The sequence below is a fragment of the Pelobates fuscus genome, chromosome 6 (genome assembly GCF_036172605.1).
Source record: "Pelobates fuscus isolate aPelFus1 chromosome 6, aPelFus1.pri, whole genome shotgun sequence".
Lineage (NCBI taxonomy): Eukaryota > Metazoa > Chordata > Amphibia > Anura > Pelobatidae > Pelobates > Pelobates fuscus.
Genome location: NC_086322.1, coordinates 282481656 through 282500781, shown reverse-complemented (window position 1 = coordinate 282500781; position 19126 = coordinate 282481656). Strand labels below are relative to the sequence as shown.

General features: G+C 42.1%; 1 protein-coding gene across 1 annotated transcript; it reads right to left on the bottom strand.

Moving 5' to 3' along the window:
* Positions 1 to 3121: 3121 nt before the first annotated feature.
* On the bottom strand, positions 3122 to 17441 carry GRN (granulin precursor). Its single transcript, XM_063459306.1, has 17 exons — positions 17338 to 17441; positions 12499 to 12640; positions 11881 to 12006; positions 11583 to 11661; positions 9827 to 9936; positions 9416 to 9554; positions 8951 to 9057; positions 8135 to 8264; positions 7671 to 7762; positions 6933 to 7056; positions 6747 to 6844; positions 6512 to 6644; positions 5695 to 5792; positions 4658 to 4891; positions 4230 to 4532; positions 3455 to 3721; positions 3122 to 3347 (listed from the first exon to the last, which is right to left on the bottom strand). Exons 2-17 carry the CDS (start codon positions 12637 to 12639, stop codon positions 3198 to 3200), a joined length of 2331 nt encoding a protein of 776 aa, XP_063315376.1. The 5' UTR covers position 12640; positions 17338 to 17441; the 3' UTR covers positions 3122 to 3197.
* Between the last annotated feature and the right edge of the window lie 1685 nt (positions 17442 to 19126).

Here is a 19126-nt window from a genome sequence, read left to right as displayed (position 1 = left end):
GGGGATGGGGCGGGGGGGCCCAGACCTTGTGCTTTGTCAGGGGCCCCAAAATTTCTGGTGGCGGCCCTGATGACAATATTTCCTTCATGTGTCCTTAAGGGGTTAAGCTCAGCTACCTGAAGCCTATAGAAAAGCCAGTTGTACCAAAATATTTAAGTTATTGGGTTGTAATCAGGGGCAGGTTTACCCCAAGATTTTCTCAAAGCACACTAGTCCCCATTTATACATAGTGAAGATTAGTGGATGAGATTGGATGGATGAGACCAGTTTGGGAGATGATTGGATGGCATTGTGGGTATGGATAAGAGGTTACAGTAAGGCATGTTTTACAAATACAATTTTAATATGTTTAAGAGGTTTTACAGGGTGGCTTCCCTGTGATCCAGCACATACTGTGAGCTGTGATGATAGTTTTGGTCTTTCTACAAACCACTCCCTAGATTGGACATAAATTCTTCCAGGTAAGGCCATCACCGGTCCTGGACCACGTAGAATTACAGGGCCCCTTGCTGGCCCTAATGCATACTCAATCCCCTTAACATATGTACCCTTGACTTTAAAAGCTTGGAACAAATTAGCCCAGTTACAGGTCTACACTAATTTGTAGGTATGCCCCTTCTCAATCTCTTGCCCTTATCCTGCCTCCCCAATTTTGCTTATTTTCAGACAAGAGTAACCCAAGGCTTCCCATACCCCATTCACCTTTGAAACATAGAATGGGACAGCAGATAAGAACCGTTCACCCCATCTAGTCTACCCAATTTTGTAAATACTTTCATTAGTCCCTGCCTCCCTGGCCTTATCTTATAGTTAGGATAGCCTTATGCCTAAACTCCTTCACTGTGTTAACCTCTACCACTTCAGCTGGAAGGCTGTTCCATGCATCCACTACCCTCTCAGTAAAGTAATACTTCCTGATATTTTTAAACCTTTGCCCCTCTAATTTCGGACTATGTCCTCTTGTTGTGGTAGTTCTCCTTTTAAATATAGTCTCCTCCTTTACTGTGTTGATTCCCTTTATGTATTTAAATGTTTCTATCATACCCCCCCTGTCTCGTCTTTCCTCCAAGCTATACATGTTAAGATCCTTTAACCTTTCCTGGTAAGTTTTATCCTGCAATCCATGAACCAGTTTAGTAGCCCTTCTTTGAACTCGCTCTAAGGTATCAATATCCTTCTGAAGATATGGTCTCCAGTACTGTGTACAGTACTCCAAGTGAGGTCTCACCAGTGTTCTGTACAATGGCATGAGCACTTCCCCTCTTTCTATGAAGAAATAGATGGTTAAGAGTGGAGCAGTGTATCAAGAATTAATAACTGTTTAGGTGATAAAACCCTAAATATATGCAATGTGAAGTGATAAGAAAATGCTAATTAGAATACTTGGGATTTAAGGGATGACTTCCGTGTAGTATTCCTCCGTACATACATTTAAAAAAAAAAAAAAAAAACCATAGAAACAGTGTAAATTGTACAAAAAAAAAAAAACTCAGATATAGACAGTGTTCCCACACAGTATACCCTAAAAAGGGCCAAGGAAAGACACTGGCAAAATGAAGTAGATTCAATTGGGTAGGAGTTATACAACAGATTTATTCAATGCCAAAAAAAAAAAAAGTAAAAATTATATATTTTTTTAAATTAAAAAACACTAGACAAACTGTCTCTTACTAGAGAGGATGGAGAGTTAGAAACGGCATACGCCGCTACTCACTGCCCAGCTTAGTTCAAATGTGGATCTGGAGATTCCGGCTTAGGTAGATGAAGTTAGAGCTGCAATTGCTGCTTCACAGTGCTGTATTCCAGCGTGGTAATCCGAGCCGTCACTTGTCTCCACCCCCGTGCTGACATCTACGCGTTTTGCCGGTTACCCAGCTTCCTCAGGACATTGATGCTGCAATATCCATCTTTGATGAGGGTTTTAAAGCCCTTAGTTGCACTTATCCACATTAAATGTCAGTTGCCACAACTCTGACCATTTTTTCTAGTTTACCTAAATCATTTGCTATTTGGCTTATCCCTCCTGGAACATCCACCCTGTTACATATCTTCATATCATCAGCAAAAGACATACCTTACCATCAAGACCTTCTGCAATATCACTAATAAAAATATTAAAGAGAATGGGTCCAAGTACAGATCCCTGAGGTACCCCACTGGTGACAAGACATGCTTCGAATATACTCCATTGACTACAACCCTGCCTGTCACTTAGCCACTGCCTTACCCATTCAATATTGAACTTAAAGATTCCAGCTTATTGATGTGCCGTCTATGTGCAAGAGTGTCAGAAGCATTATGGAAATCTAGGTAAGCAATGTCTACTGCACCACCCTGATCTATAAAGTTACCCAAAAAAAAAAATTAAAGTGTAAGATTAGTTTGGCATGATCTGCTTGAAGTAAACCCATGTTGTTGCTGATCTTTAAATCCATGTGATTTTAGCTGTTCAACAATGCTTTCCTTTAACATGGCTTCCATTACTTTCCCCACTACTGAAGTAAGGCTTACTGGCCTATAGTTCCCTGACTCCTTACCACCTTTAGCTCCTTTGCCTAATGAGAAGGCATCCTAATGAACATTTGCCATGCTGTAATCATGCCTCCTTTACGTAGCCATCCCATGCATCCAGTACACACTTGTTAGCCATCTTTTGACAATGAACACACCAGAAATCCAAACAGAGTAGAAAAATGCATTGTGTTCAGTGCACAAAATCTCATTACAATATTTAGAAATAACCAGTACTATAGTTGAGGCTACCATCAAATTATACCATACACAAGTGTTGCACAAGGCAATATTGCTCAAATAACAAAACACTTTGCTGCAAAACCAGTCAATCAAGATGGACTATAAATTTGCTTCAGCAGTTTTGACTAGGATCCTCCCGTAAGCCATTCTAAGAAATTTAATCAGTACATTGTGTACCCAGCCAAATTATGGGGGAATGGCCATGCAAATGATCCAAGAGTGAAATTTATCTTTTCCCCCAGCCAGCCATTGTTTTGTCTCACTTTGATGCTTTTTTTGATAAACACAGGATAACAAAAAGCCACACATCAAATCGCTTAGGTTTGTTTAAATATCAAAACGTTCTACATTTATTTCAATTATATTCCAGTGTTGTGCTCGGCACACGATTAGTTGGGGGTGGGGGGCAGGATTTCATTGGGAAACTTTTGGCAGAGTTCTCCTTATAGGAATGAGATTGCTTTTTGTGGCTTATTTTCGGGCCACTTTTCTCCATCCCACCTCAGAGGGCCTACACGGCTACATGAAGATCCAGAATTCAGACATACGTGACCATATGGACAGCAATGCACCCTGTCTGGGCAGCACACCCCCTGAAAGGAAAGACAGAGGTTAATGCTTTCCAAGTGTAAAGTGATTGAGGGAATTGGAGCATTAACCCAGAATACCTTTGCCCATCATTAATGTCCCTGGTACTTACATGTGCATAAGGGCAGCATTGCCAAACGCCACCTGGTCCCACACAACATGTCTGGCCATCGTAGCATGCATGGGAGGAGTCACACCAAACGTAGTCTACAGGTTGAATTGGGGTTGTAGGGTTGGAAGGTTTTGCCTCCTGGATTGGGGCTGAAGGAACTGGAGGTCCTAACCAGCTCAGAGGGCCAGCACGGCTACATGCCGCTCCAGAATTCAGACATACGTGACCATATGGACAGCAATGCACCCTGTCCGGGCAGCACACCCCCTGAAAGGAAGATTATTTATTTTTTTTTTTTGGAGTGTTTAATATGTTAAGTGTAAAGTGATTGAAGGAGTTGGAAACAAAAAAGGAACACTATAGTGTTCCACTCTTCGTGTCAAGGTCCACCCTTCCTCCTCTTAAATAGGGTAAAAAAAAAATAAAAAATCTTATTTTTACTGCAGCACCACAAAAGGTTGGCTGCCGCTTGCTCTGACCACCTTGAGAGAGATCAGAATTGGCACTCTCTATCGTGAATTTTCAGCATCTCCACCACTGACCCAGGAAGAACCTCTTGTAGCAGTTAGAGTAACTGCCACTGGAGATTTTCCTATAGAGCAATGTAAACACTGCCTTTTCTCTGAAAGGTAGAGTGTTTATAGTCAGTCACTGCAGGCTTTTTAATGTACTCACCAGAACTACATAAAGCTGTAGTTATGGTGCCTGTAGTGTCCCTTTAACACAAATAACCCCTTCCCAACATCAAGGGGACACACCAGATCATGGTACTTACCTGGGCATAAGGGCAGCATTGCCAAACTCCCCCTGGTCCCACACAACAGGTCTGTCCATCATAGCATGCATGGGAGGAGTCGCACCAGACGTAGTCTACAGGTTGGATTGAGGCTGTAGGATTGGCAGGTTTTGCTTGCTGGATTGGGGTTGTAGGGTTGATCTGTTTTGCTTGCTGGATTGGGGCTGAAGGGACAGGAGATTCCAGCCAGCTCAGAGGGCCAGCACGGCTACATGCAGCCCCAGCATTCAGACATATGTGTCCATATGGGCAGCAATGCACCCGGTCTGGGCAGCACACCCCCTGAAAGGTAAATGTTACTGTGAGCTTTTAAGGCTTTCAAACTGTAAAGTTATTGAGGGAATTGGAATCATTAACACAGATGACCCCCGCTCATTAAGGGGACACACCATATCCCTGGTACTTACTTGCGTATAAGGGCAGCATTGCCAAACGCCGCCTGGTCCCACACAACATGTCTGGCCATCATAGCATGCATGGGAGGAGTCGCACCAGACGTAGTCTACAGGTTGGATTGGGGTGGTAGAGACTGAAGGGATGTTTGGTTCTGACTGCTGGTCGGCTTTGTTGCAGACACCAAGTGACACGTCACAGGTGTATCCCTCAGGACAGCAGTGTTGGTGGTCAGAGCAACACACGGCCTGCAAGGTCAGGAATGGAAACAGTTATCCTACAGCCACACACTTCCGTCAGTCTAGCGGAGATAAATGCAGAGTTTCACATCATGCCATACCAGTGCTTTTAGATTTTGCTATAGTGATCGAACATGTACAGATTAGAATTCAACAGCTGATCACGTTACTTTTAGAATATCAGCATTATTAGAAGGACACCCAAGCACAGTAGATCACTAAATGTTTGTAGTTTGTTAACTAACCTCCCTGACAGATAGGGAAGTGCAGTTTAACTAGAAGCCACTCCTACAGTCATTGGTTCTGCTCATGTTAAAAAATAAAAAATAAAAAAAAAGCCACCTACAAACAATAAGGTAAGAATAAAGTGTTGACAAGTCAACATCTGTCACTGTGGTGATCCCAGGTACCCCATTCTGCAGGCCTACAGAAATATGGGGTGGGAGGAGCAGCTTTTCATTCTGCTAGCTTCGATCTACAAGTAAAACCGTGCATAGTCTAGCCAATAGTGAGCGTTTAGAACAGTTAACTCAGCCAACACTAAAGTAACTGCTCTGGAATACAAAGCAAATGAAAAACAAGTCAATATTGGAATTGCAAGAACGCTAGTTTTATGTAGCTGAACAGGAAACATGGTTGACTTCTAGGGTTTTTTCAAGAAAACGTGACTTGCTGAATAAAAAAAAAAAAAAAAAAGATTTTTTTATATATATAATAATAATTTAGTGGACAGTTAAGGAGTCAGAGGCAGCATAACCAATACATTTGCATGATAGAGCAATGCAAGACGTGATATGCAATAAAGTATATACCTTCTCTATAGGGCAACATCCCCAGTCTCCATCTGACTTACGGCAGCATGTACTCCCATCTGGACAGCTTGTACTAGCGTCACACGGAACCCTATTAGCTGCAGAGAAAGCGACAAGCAGCATTTCTATGGGTTTGACATGAAGATCCATAATTCAGACATATGCGACCATAATGCTACAACATTAAGAAATTCATTAATAGGGTGCAAAGCTCAGGGTGGGGGGGTTTGCATTTTCTACCTGTTATGTATTGGAGGATGGTTCAAACAGTTCTTTAGTAAGGAGGTACATTTATATGCTCCTGCTATGTTAGAGGGTCCTTATTGCATGACTCTTGGGTTGAGTGAATGGTCATTGATCGCCTATAGGGTCCAACCAAGTCTTGATCCCACAAGGCTCACCTATTGATGTGTTTAGTGATGTCGCCTGGTAAGTATTGCAGGAGAGGAGGGGACCCACAAGATAAGCTGCCAGTTCATTAAAAAAAAAAAAAAAAAAAAAAAAAAAAAAAAAAAGGTTCGCCAGAACAGGAAAGGCATTTAAAGTGTTCCTGCTGAAAGAATAGCACTTTGTTGAACTCAAAGCGGATGCTGGGGGATTTTGCCAGCTCTTGATTATTGCTCGCATTTGGTATGGTTATTTAAATGCCCAATACTGGCAGAAAGGAACATCTTAATCCTCCAGAAGACCAGGGGTGGAGATATAATTTGTTCCAATACTCTATACAACCGGTCAATGGAAGGGATTCTGCTCGGTTTACATGTTGCCGACTAATAACAGTTCTTTAGAGGTACGTTATGAAGGGGGATAAATTTACCATTAGATGCCGCGTTTGTCAAAGCAGGCAGTTTTTTGAATGCTGGTATTGAGTTCTCTCCCTCCAGGCATTGTCCACCAGAACATGTGTGACCACTGGGACAGCAGTGTTCGTGGTCATCACAGCACACAGCCTGGAAATTGGAAAAAAATAAATAAAACACGACAAGTTAATCCAATATGCAAACTACAGTTTCTAGACCAGGTCAGTGTGCACAAAATGTATAAATACCTACATGTTCAAGAGGGCAGCAACCCCATTCACCAGATTTCAGACGGCAGCAGGTGGCCCCATCTGGGCAGAAGGCAGTATCATTGCACTGGACATTGTTTTCTACAAGGGGCATAAAGTAGAGTTTAGAAAATGCTAACCAGTATAAATACTAGACTCAACCAACCTATGACAAGAGTTTGGCACTTACCCTTGTGCTTCAGCGCTGGAGTTTTTCTGAGAAGTGGTATGGAGACACCATCATTAACACATTGTGACCCAGAACATGTGTACCCACCTGGACAGCAGTGGACATGGTCTTCACAACAGACTGCCTGGAAGTGAACACAAACTGGAAATTTAGCAATGGCATTAAAGAGTCCTTTAGTTAAGTTGGATTATTGTGTAGTAAAACCAAGACAGTTGAACAACTGTAGAGGCACTGCACCACAATACGTACAAAGGGAATAGGATGCATAACATTTCTAAGAAACAGTGGTATGGTCCAGCAGATCAGATGGGAAACAGACCAGTCAACTTCCTGGTCTTTTCTCTGAACCTCACGTCAATCATAAAAACCTTTTAGGAAGAGGGGTGGACACAAACCTAGAACTTCACAAGCAAGTCAAATTTCATTACAGACAAGGCAAGGGAAGGAATGAACGAAACCAAGTTAAAAAACAGTTTAATTTCTCTGCTCTGCATGCTCAGTTTGCCAGAAACACAGGGGAGAGTCTAACAAGGATTGAAAGGGAGGGGCCCAGAAGAGTTTAAATCTATAGATACAGCAGGGAAGGTGGAGGAGAAATTTAACCAAAGATAAAAAGGCCACCCATGATCTTAGGTGATATGTACAACTCTGGTTTAAATGACCGTTTTTAAACTAGAAAAGCTAGAAATACAATATATACACACACTTTGCATAAGTCAGTCATTGATGCCACTGTACCTGTGGTATTGGGCAACAACCCCATTCACCACTCTCAAGGCGGCAGCAGGTACTATCACCAGGACAGCTGGTAGAGTCATCACACTTCACATCTGTAGAAACAAACGAGTCAAAGTGTTAGATTTTAAAGAATGTTCAGAGAATTAAGAAAAGTCAGGGGGTGGGGAGGAAACTTTAATAAACATATTGAACACAAGGTCCAGCTTGCTGAAGAGAACTATGGATTCACTTTAACATCCATGAATGCACAGTGTGTTGGATTGCAGTCAGGACAGGTGGGACCTCGTTTACTGCAACAGATTAGCCAAGATGAGCCTCACAGGCTTGAACTAAAATGATTACACAATACACAGAGGACAAGGCTGCTTCTAGGAAAGTGATAAAGGCAACATCCATACAGACAATCTGGTTAACACTTGGAACATCCCCTCCCCCCCCCTCACAAGAGAAACTGGTAAACTCGCCTGTTTCTTCTAAAGCTGGAGTCTTTGTGAAGAGCGGGGTCTCCAGGCTGAGCGACGCACACTTATTATGAGTCAGGTCACAGCGCGTCCCCGAGGGGCAGCAGTGGACGTGATCTCGACAGCAAACACCCTGCACGACAATGAACAGAGTTAGACTGCGACATACAAGGAGAGAGGCCGCTCAGACAGACCCAAACTCCAGTGTAGGATTCAAGGATAGTATTGTTACTTTTGCAAAAATACAGTTAAACATTAAAGATTGCTAATCTAGTGCAAGATAAAGCTAAAAAAAATAATTTTCCAAAATTCCATAAATAAGATAGACAAGCTGTAACTATAGAAGAATTGGGCAATTTCTCAGACTAAGCTAGGTTTCATGAATAACTACTTGAATATAGTTCCACCCACTACAAACATCCATGCCTCTTGCCGTTAGTCAGTTTGTAGTAGTGTAGCATGACATTCTGCGGTGTGTTCAGACCACCTCTTCTCGTAGGGGGCCCATTTTAAGTTATAATGACAAGCTACGGTCTCCACAATCAAATATTGTATTATAAATAGGGAGTTGAAATTTTGTTTGGGAAGCACTGGTCTAGATCGACATCACTGCTCTAATTAAGGGGTAACAGCACTTCTGAATAGAGAGACAAGCGGGCAATTGAGATCTTGTGCAAACTGATCCAGAAGACCACAAGATCATTGCTGTGCAGACTAGAAGAAGGGGATAGTTAAGACCAGACAATGCGTTCTGCTGCACCCACAGACCTTTTTGAAGGGATCTTCCCAGTAAGTCTAAATAACGTCAGCTATACTCACATCTGTGAAAGGGCAGCATCCATATTTTCCATCTTTTTGGAGGCAACAGGTAGCACCGTTAGGACAGGTGGTGTGGTCAGAGCAGTTAGTCCGTTTGAAAATGTCTCCTGATAAAGACAAAATAGGCTTCATGTAAAGGATACGTCAATAACTGTTTCAAACACCACACTAAGCAGACACTGAACAACGCCCTCAGTCTGGGCAAGATTCAGGTAGCAAAAAAACAGGAATCCGCCATTTGTTGGTTAATATAGAAAAGACTGCCAGCCCTACTGGGACACGGAGCTGCAGATATAGCTATTTTCCATCTAACTTAAAATCTTTTAGATTATGAAAGTTGCACTCTAGATGCTGGTGACCCACAGACATGCAACCACCCTCAAAAATACTTAAAGGTCAGTCTATGGCAACAAGACAAGGTCCAGGATGAAGTGGAAAGGACTAAACAGCCTCGAGATGGCTTACCCAATCCCACCAGTTTAACTCTAGCAGGAAGCTTGCGCATCCAGGGGGTTACGCCATCTTCAGACTGGCAGCGGCCATGCTGGACATCACACAGAGTATTGCGAGGACAACAGTGCAGGTGATCGCTGCAGCAAGACGCCTATTAGAAAGACAAGAAGAAAAACATTTAGTGTCCATATATTAAACACAATAGGTTTTGCTTTTTCACACAGGTTGTAAGAACAAAATGCGCAACAGAGTGCATTCTGCTGGAAACAAAGTGCAGAATTCTGAAAGGTATTTTCCGATTAGTTCTACCGCTTAAGGTTCTAAACGTGTCAAACGATAAGCAAAATGTTATATTAACGGAGCATAGATCACAGTAAGTTCTTGGGAAAGGAATGGATGGAAATACCCTAACAAAAATATCACCTGTGGCATTGGGCAGCATCCCCAGACCTGCCCCTCCATTACACAGCACGTGGCATCACTTGGACACTCAGATTTTCCATCTGGGCAGATCACTGCAGATTGATTGGTGGCTAATGGGGGATGAAACACAAACATAGAATGTGACGGCAAATAAGAATCATTCAGTCCATCTAGTCTGCCCAGTTTTCTAAATACTCTCGTTAGTCCCTGGCCTTATCTTATAGCTTGGATAGCATTTGGGCATTTAATCATCATCTCACTTTTAGTAGCAATAGGACCACATTATAGTTTATAAGGTTTATTTTGAAGTTCTAGGGTTTGTTGTTTCATGTAGGCACTAGCCTTGTGTGGTGCAGAGGTATCTAGGGACAGTTCATTAAGTTTTTACTATGGAACTCTATCGGGCCTATGCAGACCTATTTTTCCTGACTGTTTACATACAGCCTTACTTGACTGGTACACATATTTGATACTCTTTTGGATACTGCATGACCTGGACCTCACTATACACCCAGGAGAAGTTGTTTATGGATGGCATTACTGTCCACACTGCCCTAGAACCTCCATCATCACTTTTGCTGTTTTGGGCTATCCCCATTTTAATGCCAAATTTATTAAAAAAAGGTACAGGTTCTTTTTAATCACTCACTTTCTTTACTGTGCCCTCTCCCAGTGTGATCCCATCGGTTTGTGGATCACGCTGAGATTTGTCATTATGATAGCCTTATACCTATGCCATTCATGCTTAAATTCCTTCACTGTGTTGACCTTTACCACTTCAGCTGGAAGGCTATTCCATACATCCACTCCTCTCAGTAAAGTAATACTCCCTGATATTTTTAAACCTTTGCCCCTCTCACTTAAAAGAAAACTCCAGGCACCCAGACCACTTCTGCCCATTGGAGTGGCCTGGGTGCCAACTCCCACTACCCTTAACCCTGCAAGATAAATATTGCAGTTTATGAAAATAGCAATAATTACTGTTGCAGGGTTAAGTCCTTCTCTAGTGGCTGTCTACTAAACAGCCACTAGCGAACACTTCCATGTGCATAGAACACGAAAAGTGGCTTAAAACGACGCTGATGTCCTCACACTATGTGAGGACCTCCAGCATCACCGAAATCCCCATAGTAAAGCATTATTCAGTGCTTTCCTATGGAGAGGTCTAATGCGCATGTGTGGCCATTGTCGTGCATGCGCATTAGGTCTCCCCCACTGACGACCGCGTATGCGCAGTAGGTCTCTGCTGGCTGACGGCAGGGGGGAGCATAGGCGGAGCCTGACCCAGCGCTGAGGGACAGCGGACTCTGGCAAGGTTTAACCCCTTCAGCAACTTGGGATGGGGGGGGGGGGGAGGAGTGGGAGGGAGAAGGGCACTGGAGAATCCCTTTAAGACTATGTCCTCTTGTTGTGGTTTTTCTTTTAAATATAGTCTCCTCCTTTACTGTGTTGATTCCCTTTATGTATTTAAATGTTTCTATCATATCCCCCCTGTCTGGTCTTTCCTCCAAGCTATACATGTTAAGATCCTTTAACCTTTCCTGGTAAGTTTTATCCTGCAATCCATTAACCAGTTTAGTAGCCCTTCTCTGAACTCGCTCTAAAGTATCAATATCCTTCTGGAGATACGGTCTCCAGTACTGCGTACAATACTCCAAGTGAGGTCTCACCAGTGTTCTGGTGAACCCACATGTTCGATCAGCCAGAGGAGAGGAAGGTGGGGAGAAAAATAAATAAATAGTGGAGAATATCTGACCTGGAATACAGTGGTGTCCATCTGAAGAGCAAAGAGTACCGGAAGGACAGCAATGATTTCCATCTTGGCAGGATGATCCCTTTGGAAAAAAAAAAAAAAAAAAATAATATATATAAAAAAGTTAATTGTTTTTTCCCCACAATAACCGGTTAAAGCTCCCTTTCCCAGATCAATTTGTTTGTCAATGCATCCCAAAGCTACGAAACCCCACACCTTTTGGTTTACATGGTGGCATAACCACGCTGCTCCTAAATGAAAGCAGTGTTCTCTTCCCAGTCCACAACTGGTACCAGTTTACCTGTGGCAGCGGACAGCAAGCAGAATTGCCCTGAGGGGTATTAACACAGCTGTATTCAGCAGGACAGCTTTCATGATCCGAACACTCGTTCTCCATGGAAATCATTGGAAGAGATCGGGACACAATCTATAGAGAAGAGGGCAGAAAAGAAACCCACGTGGTTTACTCAGAAGAGGTTTATAGATTTAACCAGCCCTAACACTTAAGGCAGTGCGGAATTAATTCCCAACAATTCTCACGTCATGAATAAAATTTGCTTCACTGGGGTCCAGTGGCAACTGCACCCCAAAAAGGGTATGGAAACAGCGACTATATGAACATAAATTTCAGAGCGCACGCACGCATTCTAACTGCCGACACAACAGAACGCTGCAAACACTCTGAAATACTGCCCTGCAAGGAAGGGCAAATGCTAAATCCTGAGCTGAGAAGAGCATCATGGGGCTGTACAATCCCACCTTTTGGCCTCCCTTGCACTACAGGGGCCCCTAAATATTTGTTGCACAATTAGCCTCTATTCGTTCTGCTAGAGAAAACAGTGGGGCTATCATTGCAACATGTCTTAGTCCCGTCACAGATACCAAGACCCACACTTTTTGCCAATACCGTCCCATGTACCTCTTCCTTGGAGCAGCAACCGTATCCCTGCTCACCAGACAGCTCACAGCACAGGCTGTCCTCGCCACATCTGGTGCCATCAGGACACAGGTTAGCAGCCACAGACGCTGCCAAAAGGGAAAGTATCCAGAGCGTCCCCATCCTGTTCAGGAGATAAAACAAATTAGACATTAATACCAAGTAACTAGACATTTTACAGAATTGCATTTACACAGAGCGATCCCCTCCCCCTACAACTCAGACAGGTAACAGTTTAAAGGTGAAACATGTATAGTGTTTTGAAACAAACAGTCAGAACTGGGTACACAGGAGGGAAGAGGGCAGACCGAGAAGGCATGGTGGTGGGGAGAGGCACAATGATTTTTATTTTATTTTTTTAAACTCTTTACATTTGGCCCATGTTGATCAGTTATTGCCTAGATACATATGAATCATTTACCCCCCCACCCTCCCATCTAAAATGCAATAACCAGAGCTATGACAAAAAACACAAAGGGCGCATGAGGGGGTCTTCCAATAAAGTTTCTCTATGAAAGTAAAAGTGTTTATTAAAATCTGTAGATCTGTAGACCCTATTGCACATTCTTATGGGAAATTAAAACTGAATCTTCAGATTTCTACAGCAGACGCTTTCACGCTTCTGAACATTGCGTTACACTGTCATTAAGAACTAGATAAAACTCAGACCTGTTTGAACATGACCCAAATTTGGGAGTCACCAGATATAGAAGTTTACACCCAGCGGAAGGAAGGTGAAGAGATTAATTTTCTGCAGACCATGCAGAGTCAACCAGCAAACTAAACTCCAGTAGCAAACCTTAAAATGATTGGTTAGTTGTGGTGCAGGTTAACTCCTCCGGTTATAAGTGCTGTGCAGATTTAACACTTCTTGTTACCCTTAGAAGAGTGGGAGTTCAAGAGTGGAAGTTATACCAGAAAGCCTTTAACCTGCAGGTCCAAAACAGCCCTTCAAAGTAAATATGAATCCAGTGTCTTAGGTTTAAAGTAGGTAAAGCTACCATTTCCAGGTGATTGTTACGCCAGCTACCCACCACCTAGTCAGCCATACTGTCACTTAACATGTAAACCAATATCAGTTTTTAGACTGTACGTATGTGAGATATATAGATTTATAAATAAAACACAGCACATGCATGTATACATAGACCAAGTAAGACTTTCTAGAAGGGATGCATTCTTATGGGAAAAAAAAAAAAAACTTGCAGAAAAATAAGACATTACGTTCCCTTAATCAGTTATAAAACACATCCCTGTACAAACTAAAGTCCTGCTTGTTTTTATCATACCCCTGCCAAGAAGGAAGGAGGAAGCGAGTTTGTTTTTGTGAGAATGAGAATTCAAGGTAAATAGTCAAACTTTAAAAATGATATGCTTAGCTACTCAGTCTTCAAATTTGAAATTCACTTTGAATAAAAGTGAATCAGTAACTCAGGATGTTACCATTTGTAATAAATACTCATGGAGAGAACAAACATGATTGCCTCAAGCACTCCAAGGTGAGGCCTGTCTGTACGGTCTCTTCGTGACGAATGTGAGTTTTATTAAGCAACGTGGTTGGCTTCAAGCAACAGGTCACAAATTTAAACACTGCTACGCGGTCACCTTTTTTCTTTACGGTTTATAATTGTAATATGTTCAATAAAACACTTTGATTAAAAATCACACAGTTCCCTCAAAAACCTTTTTCCACCCCCAAAGTGACCATCACAGTGGCCTGTCTGCAGAATATACCGGGAGCAGCGAGTCATTCCAAATAATTATATTACTATATAGTCACCCAGACCACTTCAGCTCAATGAAGTGGTCTGGGTGTCAGGTCCCTCTAAGGCTAACCCTGCCTGATGTAAACATCGCAGTTTCTGAGAAACTGCTATGTTTACATCTGGGGTTAAGACAGCCTCTAGTGGCTGTCTTCTGGACAGCCACTGGAGGAGCATCGGCAATGATTGAGGCATATTATGCCTCAGTCACGCAGAGCGTCCATAGCAAAGCATTGAAAAAAAAATGCTTTCCTACAGACACTTTGAATGCGCACGTGGCGCCGGTGACATCAGACAAGGATGCTGACGTTGGCGGGGGTGGAGAGGTAAGGGAGCCTGGTGGGGGAAAGGGCGAGTAGCTGAAAGGGTTTTAACCCGTTCAGCACCACGGGAGGGGGCACCCTCAGGGTACTATGGTGTCAGGAAAACCCAAGCGGTTTTCCTGACACTATAGTGTCACTTTAATCTTAGTGCTTTGCTAAATGCATGATAAGGGTTATACATACATTAATTTAGATGTGTACAGTGTCTAGATCAGGGGTAGGCAACCTATGGCACGTGTACCAAAGTACAAACTTACCACTAACAAGCGACGTACATACACACAACCCCACATGCAATACCCAAAACTGACCCACACTACCAAATACACAATTCCACAAGCAGCCCCCATACACAATACCACAAACTACTCATGAACATTTACAATATAATAGCTTATATACACTCAAATACAATGATACAAAGTAACTGCAGTAAAATAAACACAAGCACAATATGGCAACATACACACCACAATTTAAAAAAAAAAAAAATAAGACATCACAATGCTGCTAAAAGGTTGCCTACCCGTGGTCTAGAGGGAAGTTTACTTCTAAGAAGCTTTGATTTACTACACTGGAAATATTAAAAAAGGTGAGAACATGTAAATAAAAGAAAATTAAAAATTAAAATATAAAAAAAAAAAAAAAAAAAAAAAAAAAAAAAAAAAGTAGAGCTACCAGATTGAGAGACTTTGCAACTTTAAATTACTGGAAACTATAGGAACTGCCAGCTCTCCGGAGTTAAAAGCGGAGATGGTGAGTAGCACTCAATAACAAGTGGTTGTGGTGCTTGGAGTTTTCCCAATCAAAAACCGAGGGAGCCCTGTCACATGTATTTTTTTATTATATAAAAAAAAATTCTGATAAATTTATAGACACAGGGCACTAAGCTTCCGCTGGTCTATTTGTTGGATGGACAAACCTACCAGAACTACCTGGTTGAATAATATGTATAGTGGTTATGGTGCTTGGAGGGTTGACATAGTACATTCACCAAGATTTGGGGGGGGGGGGGGGAACCAGACTAAAAACCTTTTAGTTTACCTCTTAAATGTACATTTTATGTCTGGCTCTCCTGGCAGAGTCAGAACATACCAAGAAAATTACATACATGACACTTACACATGTCCAGCACAACTAAAAAGGCTCAAAAAGCTTCAGTAATATTAAAGGAATACTCCCCAGGCACACATTGCCCTCACAGGATTGGTATACTAGCCAACATTTCAACAGAACAATGAGGGACAATTTTATTTTAGGGGTAATTTAGAACAAGCACAATGGATCTTATCTACACAGACTGATCTAAACACATTTATTGTAGTTTAAAGCCAAATTACTGGGAGTATTATTGCTGTGGAGCTCTGTTATACACTCAGACACCAACAATACGGAGCTCGTAGAAAAGAGGGAAATTATGATGGAGGGACAGAGTTTTGGATTCAAAATGAGAACTGCCCCTCCAAAAATAGGGACACTTGGGAGGTATGCATAGGTCATCTCCAATCAGGGAAGTTTGATGTCCCCATAGCAGCACTGCATTTACTGCCTTATGTCAGCTGGCCACTCAACCAATAATTGCAGTGCTGCTCTGCGCAAAAGGGACATCCGGCTTCTACTAGAGAAGACCCATGAAGCTTGGGTTCCAGAAAAGAACCAGACAAGTTATCAATTTGCACCAGGACAGTTTGTGAGCACCAGCCTTCTCCTGGCACTATAACTACTTCTGTGGGCAGGAGTGGTTATGGTGTTTGGAGTGTCCCCTTAATCAAGGCAAGTCCCACCTTCACCCACGGTTTCCTTAGGACATGTTGTGCCATAATTAAAATGTGTGTCTTATTTATTGTACAGCACTGCAGAATGTTAGCAATATGTGATCAATCGTTAATTATTCTATAAACAACCACTGTAGTTGCCCTTTAAAATCTGTGAAAAGCAATGTCCTTTAATTAAATTAATGCATTTTAGAGCAAACATGGCCATGATTTTAATTAGACACTAACCACACTAGTTTCACCTTGTTAAAGCTCAGATAAGAGGGTGTAGGGGTTTGTAAATAAGACACAAAAACCAATTTAAAAAAAACCCACCACACTACAAGTCACCTACACAGCTTTTGTTGATAGTTTAGTCTAGTTGATGATGCCATCACGTGATTTACAATAAATATTCAGCTTACTAACAGGTTGTATGACTTGCCACAATTTCATGGGAAATTCCCCACCCACCACATGCAGGGTACAGAAAACAAGTTTACAAGCCAGTGTTCTGACCAGATCAATAACTAGCCAACATGCCAGTCCCTACAGCCATACTGGTATCCTAATGCACCCCCACTGTAACAAGCCACTCCTGTCCCCTTAAATCCCTGGGTCACAACAACAGCACTGGCAGGGGTAAAGTTCAACAAGTAAAAGCAGTCACCATCCATGGGAACTGCACAGTCCCGGTTAGTTAATCTACTTTTATTACCCAACCCCATATGTACACAGGGGACCATGTGATAATAGCAAGCCTGGATTGCAACAAATGTCCCACTACAATTCTACATACACCATCAGAGAATGTGAGAGATATATAGATAAGACATAGGCTGTTTTTTTCAAATTAAATGCACACTACTTAAATACAGAATATAGATTGCAAGCTCTTTGGACAAATCCCACCCAAACAGCATTACTCCCCCTCCTCCCATAATACTAATACACAGACACACCATCAGACCAGACACCCACCTGACAGGCTGCCACTGCTGACTGTGAGTCGCCCCCTTGGTCCCAATATATCACACAGGATCCATTCCTGCCCATTAGTGGGAGGGATTTAAACATCCATCAGACAGTGCATTGAGACAGCCAGCTGGGAGGAGGAAGGGGGGAAGTCATGTGACACCGCCCAAGTCACATGACCACACACCACAGTCACTTGACCTGAAAACCTCATTTTGTTTACTGTATTGTCTCATGAACAGGTGATTTTGGTTTTTTTACTGGTATCTTCCTTGTGGGTTTTTTCTTTTAGTTGTTTTAAGGCTTGCCCGAGAACGATGCCCGAGAAAAATGCAAATAAACATCTTTTTTTTTTTTTTTTTTTTTTTGCATCCTCTCTCTCAATACACAAAATAAAGGGGGCCAAAATGAATAATATTATAGTAGTAACAAAATTATATATTTAAAAAAAAAAAAAAAGTGACAGAGCCCATTCTCTTTTAAAGTTGTTTTTTGTTTGTTTGTTTTTTCCCATATTTATAGATGAGAATTAGGATTAATCAGCCTGGGACCATCTACCATGTCTTCCATGATTGGATTTGAATGAGCTACACATTAAAAGTTCTGGTAACACTTAGTGTGTGTACATTTAATAGGCTGCTGCTGTATGTGGCTCGATTGATTGATTAAGGCGGTTCCTTTAGGAGATGACCTTGATTAATTAATTCTAATTAGCTGCCTGCAAGAATACATCATTCTGTGTAGCAGCGATATTCCTGTGCTGCCCAACAGCTTGAAGACCTAACGGGGTTTATTCACTAAATACCAAACTGTATTGAAATAAAATCCAAATTGCAGCTTATCTATGGCTGCAGCGGGTTGGCAAATGTCTGTAAATCAGAGAAGGTATTAGATTGCACTGCCCCTAAACAGGTTATTGATTTGCCTTTCCCCCTTCATTCTTTGCAGAGATATAGTAGATGGAACCAAGCAATTCATGGTTGAGGCTCCCCTGTCTAACCCCTGGGTCCTAGGCAGCTGCTTAAAGTCACCTTATGGTTAATACCGCTTTGTTGCAAATAAATACTTTGTGCCTAAATTCTGCAATTTTGTTCTCCCTTAAAGGGTCACTCCAATCACCATGACCACTCCAATGATTTGAAGTAGTCATGGTGGTAGGAGTCTGTATGAGCAATGTTTTAGCTTGGAACACTACACATACTGTGTGCTGAGGGCTAATTGCAACCCCGGCACACGCGACTTAGGCAGCCCAAAGCTCTGTTCCGTCAACTCTGTGAATATTTTACATCTGTCATCAGCACGCTGGCGACAGACATTGATAATCTCCTCCCTTGCTGGCAGAGAGCCAGAAAGGGGAAGACTGCTAAAAATGAAAAAAGTACTAACTCCATCTCCTCACCGGCTCACATTGCACGCATGCACTCTGTGCCATCGAAACGGTCCAATCACAGAATGTTCTATAAGAAATGGCGTGGAAAGCCCGGCGCTGCTTTCCAGGTAAGTTAAAACCTATTTTATGATAAAGAAAAGGGGATGGACAATTGTTATAGTGCCCAACATGGCCGGGTTAGATTAAAAATGTTTGTCACAAAGGGTTATAGCAACAATTTAACTACAAATTGCTGTATTGGTTACCAGATTCACCATGTTTTCAGGGACACATCATTTTGTCATATTTGTGAAAATTCATGAAAAGCGTTGCCCTGCAGTATATATAATGCATATGCTTCAGGATTCTTCATTGCCGAATTACTTAATTTTATACACCTTCTGAATTCTACATACTACAGGGCAA